At 36.8% G+C, this 16,458-nt stretch overlaps 1 protein-coding gene and 1 long non-coding RNA gene across 4 annotated transcripts in view; one reads left to right on the forward strand and one right to left on the reverse strand.

Annotated features, from left to right (window-relative positions):
• Positions 1 to 16,458, reverse strand: part of LOC114484274 (uncharacterized) — a 71,525-nt gene that overhangs the window by 46,739 nt on the left and 8,328 nt on the right. The gene's annotated exons all lie outside the window — the stretch shown is intronic.
• On the forward strand, positions 7,808 to 8,776 carry LOC112064319 (olfactory receptor 2G3-like). Its single transcript, XM_024121758.2, is given in 3 exon segments — positions 7,808 to 8,419; positions 8,422 to 8,726; positions 8,728 to 8,776. Coding segments are annotated over 3 exon segments (966 nt in total).

Genomic DNA, 16,458 nt, shown 5'->3' on the forward strand with positions numbered 1-16,458 from the left:
GTCCCCTGCATCGGCAGGCAGACTCTCAACCACTGCGCCACCAGGGTAGCCCTAAGCTAATTTTTAAAGATAATAAAGTTTCACATATTTGGGGATTAAAACTCATGGGTGAAAGAATAAATTATAGTGGAAATTTTAAAAGCTTGGAACCATAAGAGTGACATCATCAAAAGAGCAAAATACAATAGTCCACCCTTATCCATGAGGGTTACATTCCAAGACTCCCTGTGGATGCCTGAAACTGCAAATATTATATATAGTACCAAATCCTGTATATATTATGTTTTTTCCTATACATACATACCTACAATAAAGCTTAATTTATAAATTAGGCATGATAAGAGATTGACAACAATCACTAATAATAATATAGAACAATTAAGTCAAGAACTTTCACCTTTTCACTTAAAGGAAGGACTTTACGGCTTCTTTTCTGGTATATTCTAATTGCCAGCATCACTACTCTTATGATTTGGAGCCGTTATTAACTAAAATAAGAACTACTTGAACACAAGCTCTGAGATACCACAACAGTTGATGTGCTGAGATGGCTACTAAGTGACTAACAGGTAGGTAGCATATACAGAGTGGATAAGCTGGACAAAGGGATAATTCATGTCCCAGGTGGGACAGAGCAGGACAGTGCAAGATTTCATCACATTACTCAGAATGGCACACAATTTTAAACTTAGGAATTATTTCTGGAATTTTCCATTTAATAGTTTTGGACCATTGTTGACTGCAGGTAACAGAAACCACAGAAAGCAAAACTGTGGGTAAGGGGAGACTACTGTAGGAGTTTTCTACGATCTTCCCCCCAAAGAACACTGATTTTGACAATCACCAACAGACAACAGTGCCTTTGTGAAACTCTGGGAGTCCATTGGAAAGTACCAGCATATCGTTGGAGCAGAAACAAATCCAAGATTGGACACATTGGTGAGGGTAAGAAGAACAGTTTTACTTTACTACCTGCCACCTCTCCTCCAAGGTGTCACAGCTCAGGGCCAAGGGACACTTCCTTAGCCTGTGATTTCTCCTTTGTGAGAAAGTGAGAGCATCTGAGTGAGCACCCGGCTTCCCTAGCTGTGTAGGACACTGTCAAAGAAACCGACTTCTTTCTCACCCCATCCAGTATATGGAGGATGTGCTGCCAAGACTCGGGGGGAATGGAGACCGTGAGGAAGGAAGGGCCTGAGAAAACAGCAGCCAGGGCTCTTGGAGGGCAACAAAAGGATGCGGTTCCTACTAAATGCTTTGCAGACTCCACCAGGAAAAAAAGAGAGAGGACAAAAATAAATAAAATTATAAATGAAAAAGATATTACAACTGATACCACACAAAATACAAAGGATCATAAAAGACTATTATGAACAATTATACACCAATAAATTGGACAACTTAGAAGAAATGGTAAATTCCTAAAACCATACAACCTACCAAGATTGAATCATGAAGAAATAGAAAATCTAAACAGACCAATTACTAGTAAAGAGATTGAATCAGTAATCAAAACCTCCCAACAAAGAAAATTCTAGGACCAGATGGCCTCATTGGTGATTTCTCCCAACCATTTAAAGTAGAATTAATACCAGTTCTTCTCAAACTCTTCCAAAAAAACTGCAGAGGAAAAAATACTCCCAACTCATCTGATGAGGACAGCATTACCCTGATACCAAAGCCAGATAAGGACACTACAAGAAAAGAAAACTACAGGCCAATATCCTTGATGAATATATGATGAATATAGGTGAAAATTTCTCAAAAAAATACTATCAAACCAAATTCAGCAGGACATTAATAGGATCATACAACATGATCAAGTGGAATTTATCCCTAAGATATAGGATGGTTCAATATTCCTGAATGAATAAATGTGATATATCACATTAATAAAGTAAAAGAAAAATGTATATGATCATCTCAATAGATGCAGAAAAAACATTTGACAAGATTCAACATACATTCATGGTAAAAACTCTAAGCAAAAATTGGTACAGAAGGAACATACCGCAACATAAGAAAGGCCATATATGACAAGCCCACAGCAAACATCATACTCAACAGTAAAGGTTGAAAGCTTTTCCTCTAAGATCAGGAGCAAGACAAGGATGGCCACTCTTGTCACTTCTATTCAATATAGTAGTGGAAGTCCTAGCCAGAGTAATTAGGAAAGGAAAAGAAGTGAAAGGCATCTAAATCAGAAAGGGAGAAGTAAAATTGTCTCAGCACATGACATGATCTTCTATATAGAAAATCCTAAAGACCTAATCAAAAAACTGTTAGAATAGACAAATTCTGCAAAGTTGCACATAGAAAAAATACGTGCTATTTAGACATTCACATATATATGTGAGCGTGTTAATGTATAAATTATATCCTAATGTAAGTATGTGATGAACACAAAATTCAATAACACGATTCCCCTGGGGGTCAGGCAGGAAGACGGGACAGTGTAAAGGCATACAGGTAGCTCTAAGCTATTAGTAAGTTTCCAGTTCTTGAACAGAGTGGCAGGCTGGAAGGTGTTCATGGTATTATTTTTAATTCATTGAAAATGGAACAATGATGATATGGGTCATGAAACTAGAATGATAATTATTCCATAATTTTTTAAATCAAATAGTTTCTTTCCTGTGGACACAACATCTAGAAATTGCCTGTATTTCTCCAACTTGATTAATATGTTACCTGTTGAATAAACCAAATTCCAATTAAATGTGGTGATTTTTATAGATATGGTTTACATTATATTTATAATATTTAATAGTAAATTTAATATATACATAAAAAATTAATATCTCTGAAATTAATTTCCATGGAAGAAATCTAAATAGAAGACAGAACCTAATGTCTTAAGGGAATTTTTCATAAAGTTGTTGTTTGGATAAGCCTCTGACTGTAGTCAAAGATTTGTTAATCACCTCTGTGGGGCACCAGGCCCCAAGGTCTAAACCACATCAACATAGTAGCCTTTAAAGTTGTACATAAATACTTCCCTGTTACATCATTATGATTCCTGTAGTACACACAGACTAACAGAGCACTCTCTCTGTTTAACTAGGCAGAAATCTAACTACAAATGTGTTTAACAAGAATATACACTAAGAGACTACAAATGTAAAGCAATTATTCTCCAATAAAGATGTTAAAAAAATAAAAAAGACTACAAATATCTATCAAAAATACATTTAACAAAACCTAATTTTCAACTCTTGCACCAGTCCCACATCTAGTTTTTCTCCAACATCCACATTAGAGACTTTTAAATCTCAGTTCAGCTGTTGCATTTAAATATGAATGTGATTGTGATGTTAGCATAAGAAATCGGTGGCTATTCCAATATTTCATAGACTCAGTAACTTGCCAATTTTTCTGAATTATCAATGAAATGAAGGATCATCATAATGGGCACATGGGTACTTCTGGACTACATAAGAGCATGACAGCTATGAATTCTTCCCTCAGGAAAGCATAAATACGTTCTAAGATTTTTGTCTTCTGGTAAGTATGCCCTGCTATCTCCAACAGAAGACATGGAGTAGAAAACAGATCCTAGATAGCTTAGATGTTAGACATCAGTCTAATATGAAAGCAAAAATGTGAAAGGTATGTGAGATATAAATAAATACCAGTATATTAATGCCCTCCCAGGAATGAAGACTATATTAAATTTCAACAAGAGCAGTTAGTGGATTTTTTAAGTTACTAAATGCTCTCTATGTGCCAAGTATCTTACTAAACATTTTATGTTTAATATATCATTTGATCCTCCTCACAAACCATTCTACAAAGCAGCTGCTACTAGAGTAACTATTTTATGGATGAGGAAACTCAGGCTTAAAGAAGGTAATTAGCTTGCTTCAGTTCACACAGTGAGTAAGTAGCTGAGGTTTGTTCTAATAATATCACTGATGGTCTGACTCTAGAGTCTGGGGTCTTAATTATTTTTATATTGTATTTTTCTGCTTTGGCTTTGTACAGCTACAGCAATATACTTCTCACTTCATAATTAATGAGATCCATTTAATATCTTTTCATTTTTTACAAAATTTTAGACAACTATGAAATGTTATGTTTCTGGTTTTCTCTCCATATGATTCTGTACACTCAAGTTATGGTTCATTTGTCTTTAACTTCAATGAAGAAAGTAAAATTATTCTAAATTATTAGAAACTGAAGTCCATACTATGAAAAATGAAAAAGTGAGTTTTAATTAAAATATAGCATGCCTCGTTTTTTTTTTTAATGGCGCCAGCTTCAAATGGATTCTTTAATTTATTTATTTATTTTTGGCTGCGCTGCGCGCGGGCTTTCTCTAGTTACCACAAGCAGGGGTTACTCATTGCGGTGGCTTCTCTTGCTGCGGAGCACAGGCTCTAGGCGTGCAGGCTTCAGTAGTTGTGGCAAACGGGCTCAGTAGTTGTGGTGCACAGGCTCTAGATCGCAGGCTTAGTAGTTGTGGCGCACGGGCTTAGTTGCTCCGCAGCATGTGAGATCTCCCCGGACCAGGGATCAAACATGTGCCCCCTGCATTGGCAGGTGGATTCCTAACCACTGCGCCACGAAGGAGGTCCACATACCTCTTTTTTAAACATCTATTTCTTCAGCTTATGTTCTAAGTCTCTTTTTTACATCATATTGACTTTTATATTTAAAATAATATATAAAATTTGAGACTTAAAGGCTTAAATTAACATGGAAAATGTTAAAAAGCATAAAATGAAAAGTCCTATATTTGGGTTCACTAGATTAAATTATGCATAAAGTATAATTCCTGGCTTGACAGCACTTCTAACAAGGGGCCTTATATAATCCAAAGCTTAAACTGAGCCAGTAATATTGTTCACCTGCTAAATCTATCTAACACATATTTTGGGAAATGTATGTAGATCATAGATGTTCGCTGTTCTCTTCAATAGTGTAGCAGATCTGGAGTACTGTGTTCACTTCTAAACTCACTAATCTGAGGTATTTGATAAACCACGGTGCATCCAATGGATAGCAACCAGAAAAGCGTAGTAATTAAAGATCATACAGTGATCTATGCAATTAGTCTGGGAAAATAAATCTAAATGTATATTTAATAATATATTATAATATTAAAAGAGGCTTAAAAGACGTAAAAATTTTTAATGAGTCAAATTAAACAATATTGTCTAGAGATGAATATTTGAGTAATTAAACTATTAAAAATACAAGGAGGTGATTACTATAAACATCAGGACAGTGGATACTTTGGAGGACAGAGAAGGGTTATGATTGGGATGAGGCACAAAGAGAAGTTCCTCGGGTGGCTGGCAGCATTCTACTTCTTGACCTGGGTGTCAGTTACAAGAATATTCACCTTAGCTCATCAAGCTTTTATTTTTCTTTCTGTATCCATGTTTTATTTTATAATAAAACTGTTTTTTATAAAGCCATGTCAAATTGACTTATTCTGTATTTATTTCCAGAATAAAGAAAAAGAGCCAGGGTTGCCCTGGTGGCGCAGTGGTTAAGAATCTGCCTGCCAATGCAGGGGACACGGGTTTGAGTCCTGGCCCGGTAAGATCCCACATGCCGCGGAGCAACTAAGCCTGTGCGCCACAAGTACTGAGCCTGTGCTCTAGAGCCCGCGAGCCACAACTACTGAAGCCTGCGCACCTAGAGCCTGGGCTCCACAACAAACGAAGCCACCGCAATAAGAAGCCTGCACACAGCAGCGAAGAGTAGCCCCGGATCGCCGCAACTAGAGAAAGCCCATGCGCAGCAACGAAGACCCAACGCAGCCAAAAATAAAATAAATGAAATAAATTAATTTAAAAAAATAAGAGCCAATGCCTGGATGTTACAAAGAGGCATGTTTGAGCTCACCATAAGAAGTAAGTGACATTGATTAAAGCAAAGAGGCTGCTTCATGTGCAACTGACTTTCCTGTTATTGAATTTATGAAAATAGGAGTTGTGTAAATATTCTGTGGAAAGATTTCCTATGCAGGGCAGAAGGCTGGATTCATGGCTTCCAAGGTTCATATCAACTCGAAAATTCTATGGTCTTTTGATTCCCAACACTATCCCAACCTGAAGAGGTCAAAAAAAGCCAAGTGCATTTTGTAATCAAGGCATTTTGGAAGCTCAAGTCCTCTCCTTCTCTGAGGCTTATCGGTTCAATCTGTACGTTGAGTTTGAAAGTAATTTTGTGTATATAAGTATGCTTGTGCACTTAAAAAATCATGCCAAAAAATGTTTAAGCATTCCAGTTTACCTCTAGACCATCATAGTGAATCACCAGTGTGAAAAATGAAGGGAATAAAGGATAGATAAATAATGATTTGTGGATAGGTGAATATAGTTCTTCATTTTTAGAATTAAATATAAACCAAGCACAGTTCCAAGTGTTTCACAAATATTAACCCTCACAACCTCCCTTCACTGAACACATAGAGAACCTAGTATATAGACAGGTTAAATAAACTGCACAAGGACACATTGCTTCCAAGTGGTGAAGCTGGGATTTGATCCCAAGCACTCTGAGTCAGGAACCTAAGCACCATGCTTAACTTAGCTGACATCTACGCCATAAAAACTAGACACTCATTAATTAAATTAAATTTCCATTTTGTATTGAGAAAAACTACATCCTTATCTCATACTGCTTGGATACTACTTGGTAATTACAGTTCTTTCTTCATGATTATAACAGTATAATGTTCTAACTAAAATGCTTGTAACAATGATATACTGTAGGTAATTTATCTTTACCTTATTTTACTACAACTGCAACAAATAGGTTATTATTCCTTGGCCCCAAAGACACTATAAATGTACAGTACTCTAGGTCTGAAGTTCACAGTCAGAGATTATATGCATTAAAAAATTCATAAACTAACTCAGTAAACATTCCATTTGTTTAATATGATACAATATTCAGAAATAGTAAGACTGATGTAATTTTATCCCTTATCTGTATTCTTTTAAGAGTTGAAATTAGGTGATAGTTTTACCTATAGAGTTCCAAAGCAACCAGAGGATAAACTCATGTAATTAGTAAACTCCGTGGGGAAAAACAATTCATTGATTGTTTAATAAACTGCTTTCTGTTTGAATTAACTGCCTTGTTAATTTTGCTGAATGGCCAAGTGAATAGGAGCTAAAACAGATTGTTGCTATGTATATGTGGTGACCAAAAGTTTCTGGAATTAGTTCAACTTTTAACTCTGCAACAAATCAATAAGGCTACTTAGATGGTGTAATAGGATTCATAAAAGGCATTCAAAGAAATATACAGCCTCTGTACATGTAAATAAAGGTTAATAATGAGGATTTTTTTTCCTGGCATCAAAAACACATGCACAAAAAAAAAGGCAGTATAGGAGAGAACATCAAAACTGATACAAGAACGGGGGGTGGGGTGGGGTGGAGGTGGGATGAACTGGGAGATTGGGATTGACATATATACACTAATATGTATAAAATAGATAACTAATAAGAACCTATGGTATAAAAATAAAAAAATAAAATTCAAAAAAATAAAAATGATACAGGAACAACAGTGTCTATAATGTTGAAGAGGAGGAAAAAGAGGAGGAGGCTGGTTGTGATGATGATTATGATTATAAAGGTTGAGATGTAGACATTTGGAAGTGAATATGGAAAGTGAATCTGTTAGCAAATGGTGGAGCTTATCCCAGGACAGTGTCATTTAACTTCTACCTCAAGCTCAACAGCTTTGTAAGAAAAATATTTGTGTGATCAAGTGATGCTTATGTCACAGTTTCAAGGAGGAACACCTCCTCAAAATATATCCCACTCTTTCATAAGGAACAATGGAAACCAGCAATGGAAGTTCCAGAACAGACTTCATCCTTCTAGGCTTTTCTGATCAGCCCCAATTAGAACACATCATCTCTGTGGTTGTCTTCATCTTCTATATTGTAACTCTGGTAGGAAACACAACTATCATTCTTGTATCTTACCTAGACACCCAGCTCCATACTCCCATGTATTTCTTCTTATCCAATTTGTCTTTTTTAGACCTCTGTTATACAACTAGCATTATCCTCCAGATGCTGGTAAACCTATGGGGTCCAAAAATGTCCATTACATATGGAGGGTGTGTGCTCCAATTCTTTGCCCTTGACTTGGGAGCCACAGAATGTCTTCTCTTGGCTGTGATGGCTTGTGACCACTATGCTGCTGTCTGTCAACCTCTTCACTACACAGTAATAATGCCCCCTCAGCTTTGCCAGGAGATGGTGTTGACTGCCTGGTTAGGTGGTCTTGGCAGTGCCTTAATTGTTTGCTCTTTGACTTTGAAGTTGCCAAGATGTGGGCACAGGGAGGTGGATAATTTTTTCTGTGAGATGCCAGAGTTGATCAAGATGACTTGTGTCTATTCAAAAGTAATTGAGATTGCCGTCCTTGCTCTTGGAGTGGTATATTTCTTCTAGTACCTCTATCACTAATTCTGATCTCATATGGAGCTATCACTCAAGCTGTCACGAGGATCAAGTCAGCAGCAAGGTGGTGAAAGATCCTTAATACATGTGGTTCCCATCTCACAGTAGTAACTCTGTTTTATGGAACAATCATTTATATGTACATGAAGCCGCAGACTAACTCCTCACAAGATGAGGGGAAGTTCCTTACTCTCTTTTACACAATTGTCACACCCAGCCTTAACCCTCTGATCTACACTTCAAGAAAGAAAGATGTGAAGAGTGCAATAAACAGAATACTGTGGCTAGAAAAATGGCCAGCAAAGTCATGAATTAGATGGAAAAATGAGAATGTAGAGAGCTAAAGAAATAATATTGACCTTTTCCAACAGAAGATGAATCAATTCATTTATTAAAAGAGCATTTCTTGGGTGTTTACCATGTACCAAGAATCGTACTAGGTACTGACCTTGTAAATAAATAGGAAGAAGAGAGAAATGATAAGGAGACAGAGATACAGATATATAAATAAAATGTAATTCATGCACTTAAAAAGCTTCAAGACTAATCAGGGACTATAGATAAATAAATAAATAATTATGAAATGTTGTAAGTACAGTATGTACAAAGAACTGAGGAAAGATTTCTCATAAGCATCTATTCTAATGTAAGATTGTACTGAATTTTTTTTCTCCTGCATGTTAGAAATAACACTCTCTTTCATTCACCTGTTACTGTTAGAGGAGCCTCTGGTGGAGACTAACAGCCCACCAATACCCATTCCACCTTCTGCCTCAAGTTTTAACTGAGCATAGGGCTACCATGCTACAAATTACATTTCCTAGCCTGGCCTCCATCAACACAATTCCAGGGAAGTGATGTGTGCAACTTCTGGGTCATCTCAAATATGAAGCCACTTGCTCTCACCTTCCACCCTCTCCTTCCTCTTGGCTGGAATGTGAATGTGAAGGGTACCTACTCTGACAAAAACCCTAAGAGGGAATGGAACAGTAAGATGGGAACAGAACAACTCCATCAGCAGAGCAAAGCCTCCAGATTATTACTGGAGAAAAATGTTTCATATATTATTTAATATTAATTAAGCCACTGTATTTTGGGATCTCTCTGTTATAAAAGCTTAGCTTTTACCCTGATATGGCCTATTAAGGAGTTTAGGCTTTTTCCTGTAGGGCAGTGTGGTCCCTGGACCAGCAGCATCAGCATCACCTGGCCACTTACTAAAAAAGCAAATTCTTGGGCCCCACCTCAGACCTACTGAATCAACAATCTGAGTTTGGACCCAGCGAACCATGTTTTTCAATAAGGCTAAAGTTTGAGAATCACTGTTGTAGAGAATAGGGAGACACTGAATGTCTCTAAACAGAAAATTAATGTGGTTTTATAGATTTTAATTTCCTTCCTGATAGATATGAGAAAGAAGGTGGATAAGGATTTCTCAAAGCGTTTAGAGAAGTAGTTTCCAAATGTCTTAAGTGTCAGACTCCAGGTCATGACCAGTCCAACTTTTTTTTTCCCGCCAATCTGGAGAAAGGAGAAAAATAAGAAGTTTCAACTAAGGTTAAGTGAAGTCAATATAAAAGGTTATTCCTTATTTAATATTATCTTCTTACACTTTGGCTTTATAATGTTCTTTCTTTTGTTGAATTATGGTGGTAGTAGATGGTGATTTATTGGAAAGGGGCTTGATGTTCTTACTTGACAAAATAAAAATTTAGTAATCTCATGTTTGCTCCCTTTTTTTCACTTTATTTTACTGGTAAATACACTCAAGATCTGGGGATCTCTATGTGGAGAATAAAATAAACTTCTCTACAAGTTGGCCATTTCAGAGATTGAAAATCTTCTCTGCAAGTGAAAGATTCCTCACATCTACAGTGCCATTGCTATGTCATTTCAAAGGCAAAGTAAGCCACTATCTGCCTGAAGTATCAAAATTTGGGCTAAACTGATGTTAGGCTATTTCTCATCTGTTCTTTCAGTTCTATTAAACAAAGGCAGACCTTTGTTAACAGAAAAAAAATTCCTTTGTGAGAGAGAATAATATTAGCTATTTGACATTTGTCAGGAAAAGCAGATACTTCTTAAAGAGGACACTAATTATTATCACTAGTCTATAAAAATATAGACTTTCTTTGGAGCTGAGGATTCAAGAGATTTTATAATTTTTTTAAGATACAGTAGTATAATCAAAGGAAATACTGTCAAAGAATAACATAACTTTAACCTATTTTTATCTACGATTTTAGGTGCACTTTACAGTATCCACATGAAAATGATGGGTTTTAAGTTCTTGTGCGCCAACTGATATATCAAAAGAAAAGTTTCCATCCTTGCTATCATTGTATCCTGCTGGTAAGAAATGTTTCATGAACTCTGAGTACAAATATGGCCCATTGCTCTTCTTTATTGTCATTATTTTACAATTTATTCATTAGCCCCCAACTGCAATATTAACAGAACGTCATCTCCATTTTGAGCTCCCTTTCCCCCAGAATGATCTCCAAATTTGAAATTCCAAAAATGAGTTTATATCAGTTCGCACACCCAACCAGGAAAGGACCCCTAAGTCCACTACTGCCATTTCGGCTTAGTGCCACAAGGTGGTGCTATTGAAAAAAATGGTCCTTCAAGGCATAAGCACTGACATGGTAACGAGAACTAAATACTTCAGATCTCCGCAGAGGTCACAATGGTCCTTATAGGGAAGTAGACTCCCTTACCCGCTTTTTCATAACAGTTGTGTCCCAATGAGCCCTGCCTTCCATCTCCCTGAGTGGCAGATCTTCATTTTCAGGTCTTCCTGTTTGAAATTCATCCATGTTCATCACAGAGCTTGCAGCCCAATAACTCTGGCCAAATTTGCTTGGGTGTGAGGTTCTTGAGGCCCTGATCACTGTGCCCTCTTCTTCCTTGGGGATCCCCATCTCCGTAGTGTCGGACAATTTTTCCTTCATCAATCAATCCTCAAGAAGTTTCAACTAAGGTTAAGTGAAGTCAATATAAAAGGTTATTCCTTATTTAATATTATCTTCTTACACTTTGGCTTTATAATGTTCTTTCTTTTGTTGAATTATGGTGGTAGTAGATGGTGATTTATTGGAAAGGGGCTTGATGCTCTTACTTGACAAAATAAAAATTTAGTAATCTCATGTTTGCTCCCTTTTTTTCACTTTATTTTACTGGTAAATACACTCAAGATCTGGGGATCTCTATGTGGAGAATAAAATAAACTTCTCTACAAGTTGGCCATTTCAGAGATTGAAAATCTTCTCTGCAAGTGAAAGATTCCTCACATCTACAGTGCCATTGCTATGTCATTTCAAAGGCAAAGTAAGCCACTATCTGCCTGAAGTATCAAAATTTGGGCTAAACTGATGTTAGGCTATTTCTCATCTGTTCTTTCAGTTCTATTAAACAAAGGCAGACCTTTGTTAACAGAAAAAAAATTCCTTTGTGAGAGAGAATAATATTAGCTATTTGACATTTGTCAGGAAAAGCAGATACTTCTTAAAGAGGACACTAATTATTATCACTAGTCTATAAAAATATAGACTTTCTTTGGAGCTGAGGATTCAAGAGATTTTATAATTTTTTTAAGATACAGTAGTATAATCAAAGGAAATACTGTCAAAGAATAACATAACTTTAACCTATTTTTATCTACGATTTTAGGTGCACTTTACATTATCCACATGAAAATGATGGGTTTTAAGTTCTTGTGCGCCAACTGATATATCAAAAGAAAAGTTTCCATCCTTGCTATCATTGTATCCTGCTGGTAAGAAATGTTTCATGAACTCTGAGTACAAATATGGCCCATTGCTCTTCTTTATTGTCATTATTTTACAATTTATTCATTAGCCCCCAACTGCAATATTAACAGAACGTCATCTCCATTTTGAGCTCCCTTTCCCCCAGAATGATCTCCAAATTTGAAATTCCAAAAATGAGTTTATATCAGTTCGCACACCCAACCAGGAAAGGACCCCTAAGTCCACTACTGCCATTTCGGCTTAGTGCCACAAGGTGGTGCTATTGAAAAAAATGGTCCTTCAAGGCATAAGCACTGACATGGTAACGAGAACTAAATACTTCAGATCTCCGCAGAGGTCACAATGGTCCTTATAGGGAAGTAGACTCCCTTACCCGCTTTTTCATAACAGTTGTGTCCCAATGAGCCCTGCCTTCCATCTCCCTGAGTGGCAGATCTTCATTTTCAGGTCTTCCTGTTTGAAATTCATCCATGTTCATCACAGAGCTTGCAGCCCAATAACTCTGGCCAAATTTGCTTGGGTGTGAGGTTCTTGAGGCCCTGATCACTGTGCCCTCTTCTTCCTTGGGGATCCCCATCTCCGTAGTGTCGGACAATTTTTCCTTCATCAATCAATCCTCCAACCCACACCCCCCTCCCCAGACACAGACACACACACACACACACACACACACAAAGAATTTTATAATTAATTACACTCTTCCCCAGAAGATGGCGCTCTCCACCCACACCCTCTCCATACCCCCAGCATCTCTAACTCAAATTTGCTGCAAGAATGTGATGCAACAGGCCTTAGGATAAATTCTGCAACATCACACAGTGAGAACCAAAGGACAAGATTTATTGGGGAAACACAGAAACCAAGAGTCAGGCACGAGAGGCAAGGTGCCTCCGTCCTCTCATAATCCCATGGAGAGGTGAACTAGTGCCAAGGCCAAGCTGTTTGACATGCAGTGGGTCAGTGCTCTAGTCCTGAACCAACTGCCATACCTTCTCAAAAAGTAAACTTGAATGCTACTTCTTAGTGAGACATCAAGACTACTTGGTTGCCATCTGGGTTTAGATGCCAGCTGTTTGAAGAGAGCTAGCTACCTGGCACCTGGAGACCATGGATACTGTGGAAAGTTGCAGCGCCTCCTGTTAGGGAGTAAGGCACTGGTCCTATGGTAAACTGAGTTTAGGTGCAGCCCCTCCTTCCAGGAGGAGAGGGAAACCCCAGTTCCAGCTAGCTCCTTTCCTAGGCAACCTAGAGTGAGATCCCAGGATCACTTTTGAATAGTTCTGCTCATTGCCACACAGAAGATTAAGAAAAATATTGCACACAGTGTTGAGTATGCTCTGTAATTAAAGTGCTCAGTAAATATTAACTATTGTAATTAGTCCTATTTGACTATTTTTCCTTTTATATAACTTCGTTAGGAATGTCATATGGGAAGAGTATCAGAAGTAATTGACAGGGATGGACTTAGCCTTTTCTGAATCTGTTAGCAAAAAGAAAAAAAATCTAAAAGTACCTCAAACCTCACGCTCAACTCTCTATGTGTAACTTGGACTTAAACTACATATTAAACCAGATGGACTTAACATTTACAGAACCTTCCATCCAAGAGCAGCAGAACGCACATTCTTCTCAAACACACATGAATATTCTCAAGGATAGATCATAAGAATTAATATTGTTAAAATATCTATACTACCCAAGGTAATCTACAGATTCAATGCAATCCCTATCAAAATTCTAATGGCATTTTTCACAGAAATAGAACAAACAATCCTAACACTTGTGTGGAACCACAAAAGAACCTAAATAGCCAAAGCAATCTTGGAAGAACAAACTTCCAAGAGGCAGCACACATCCTGATTTCAAACTATATTACAAAGCCATAATAATCAAAACTGTATGGTACTGGAATAAAAACAGACACATAGATCAATGGAACAAAAGAGAGAGCGTAGACATAAGCTCATACATATACGGGTAATTAATTTACAATAAAGGAGCCAAAAACATACAATGGCGAAAGGACAGTCTCTTCAATAAATGGTGCTGGGAAAACTGGATAGCCACCTGCAGAAGAATGAAACTAGACCTCTATCTTACACCTCTCACAATAATTAACTCAAAAAGGATTAAAGACTCAAATGTTATGACCTGACCATAAAACTCCTAGAAGAAAACAAAGGGGGAAATAAATGATTTTTTGGATATGACCCCAAGAGCACAGTAAAAAAAAAAAAAATCAACAAAATGAAAACACAACCTATTAAATATGAGAAAATACTTGCAAAACATATACCTGCTAAGAGGTTAACATCTGAAGTATATAAGGAACTCATACACTCAACAGCAAAAAAAAAAAAAAATCCAATTTAAAAATGGGCTGAGGACCTGAATAGACATTTTTCCAAAGAATATATACAAATGGCCAACATGTACATGAAAAGATGCTCAACATCACTAGTCATCAGGGAAATGCAAATTAAAACCACAATGAAATATCACCTCATACCTGTTAGAATGGCTGTTATCAAAACGACAACAAATAACAAGTGTTGGTGACAATATAGAGAAAAGGAAACCCTGTGCATTGCTAGTAGGAATGTAAACTGGTACAAACCATTATGAAAAAAAGTATGGACATTCCTTAAAAAATTAAAAATTGAAGTACCATATGATCCAGCAATCCCACTACTGGCTATATATCCAAAGGAATGAAAACAGAATCTCAAAGAAATATCTGCACCCCCATTTTCATTGCAGTATTATTCACAATAGCCATAATATGGAAAAAACCTAAGTGTCAATCAGCAGATGAGTAGATAAAGAAGATGTAGTATACATGATGTGATATATATATATATATATAAAATGGAATATTACTCAGCCATGAGAAAGGACATCCTGCCATTTGTGACAATATGGATGGACCTTGAGTGAAATATGCCACAGAAAAACAAATACTGCATGATATCACTTACATGTGGAATTAAAAAGAAAAAAACAAGGTAGAAAAATGGTTGACAGGGGCTGGGATTGGAGAAATAGGGAGAGGTTTATAAAAGGTTACAAGGGGAATTCCCTGGCAGTCCACTGGTTATGACTCTGCACTCTCACTGCCATGGACCTGGGTTCCATCCTTGGTCGGGGAACTAAGATCCCACAAGCCATAAGGTCTGAGGATCTAATGTAAAACATGGTGACTGTAGTTGATAACACTGTATTTTATAATTGAAACTTGTTAAGAGAGTGAAACTTAAATGTTCTCACCTCTCCCCAAAAAAAAGAATAAATATGTGAGGTGATGGTATATTAGTTAACTAGATGGGCAGGGGAGAGGGTGATATCCTTTCACAATGCATACACATATCAAATCACCACAGTGTACACTTTAAATATCCTACAATTTTATATCTCAATAAAACCGAAATTTAAAAAAGAAAGGCAAGGCAGGGTAAGGGGAAACAATGATGGAAAGTGCTATTTAGAAAGGATAGTCAGGAAGGTCTCTCTGAGTAGGTGATATGTGAGCAGAGACCTGAATGAAGTAAGGGAGTCAGTCTTGTGAAAATTATGGGGAAGAGAATTCCCAGGAAATTGCAAAGGATATGTTTGACGAGTTTGCCTAACAGAAAGAAAGTCAGTGTGGAGCAAGTGGCAGAATTGTAGGAGATTCTTTCTACGGGATCAGCAGGGGAAAAAGCTAATCATGAGAGGCATTATATTTCACATACTATAATTCTTACTCTGAAAGTGATCATTCAGAATGTAGGATGTTCTATAAAACAAATTGCCTGGACTCTTTAAACAATCAATGCTGTGAAAGAAAAAGGTGAGTGATTTGTTCTGGTTCCACAATATACAACAGAAATACCATGTAAGCAACAAATGCAAGTCTCATATGTATTTTGTTTTCCTGTAGTCACATTTTTTAAAGTTAAAATGAACAGCTGAAATTAATTTTAATCATTTTAATTTAATTCATATATCTAAAATATTGTCATTTCAACATGTGATCAATACAAAAACTGAGGTATCTTACATTTTTTTCTGTACAAAATCAAAACTGGTGTGCATCTTAACTGAAAGCACATCTCAATCACCCTAACCACATTCAGCTCAGTAGCTACATGTGACTAGAGGCTACCATATTAGAAAGCATAGTTCTAAATTAAACTAAAGAAACATAACTATTACAATGTGTGTACCTTAACTGGATTCTGATTGATGGGGGAAAAAAACAGCTAT

This window comes from Physeter macrocephalus, chromosome 18 (assembly GCF_002837175.3).
Source record: "Physeter macrocephalus isolate SW-GA chromosome 18, ASM283717v5, whole genome shotgun sequence".
Taxonomy (NCBI): domain Eukaryota; kingdom Metazoa; phylum Chordata; class Mammalia; order Artiodactyla; family Physeteridae; genus Physeter; species Physeter macrocephalus.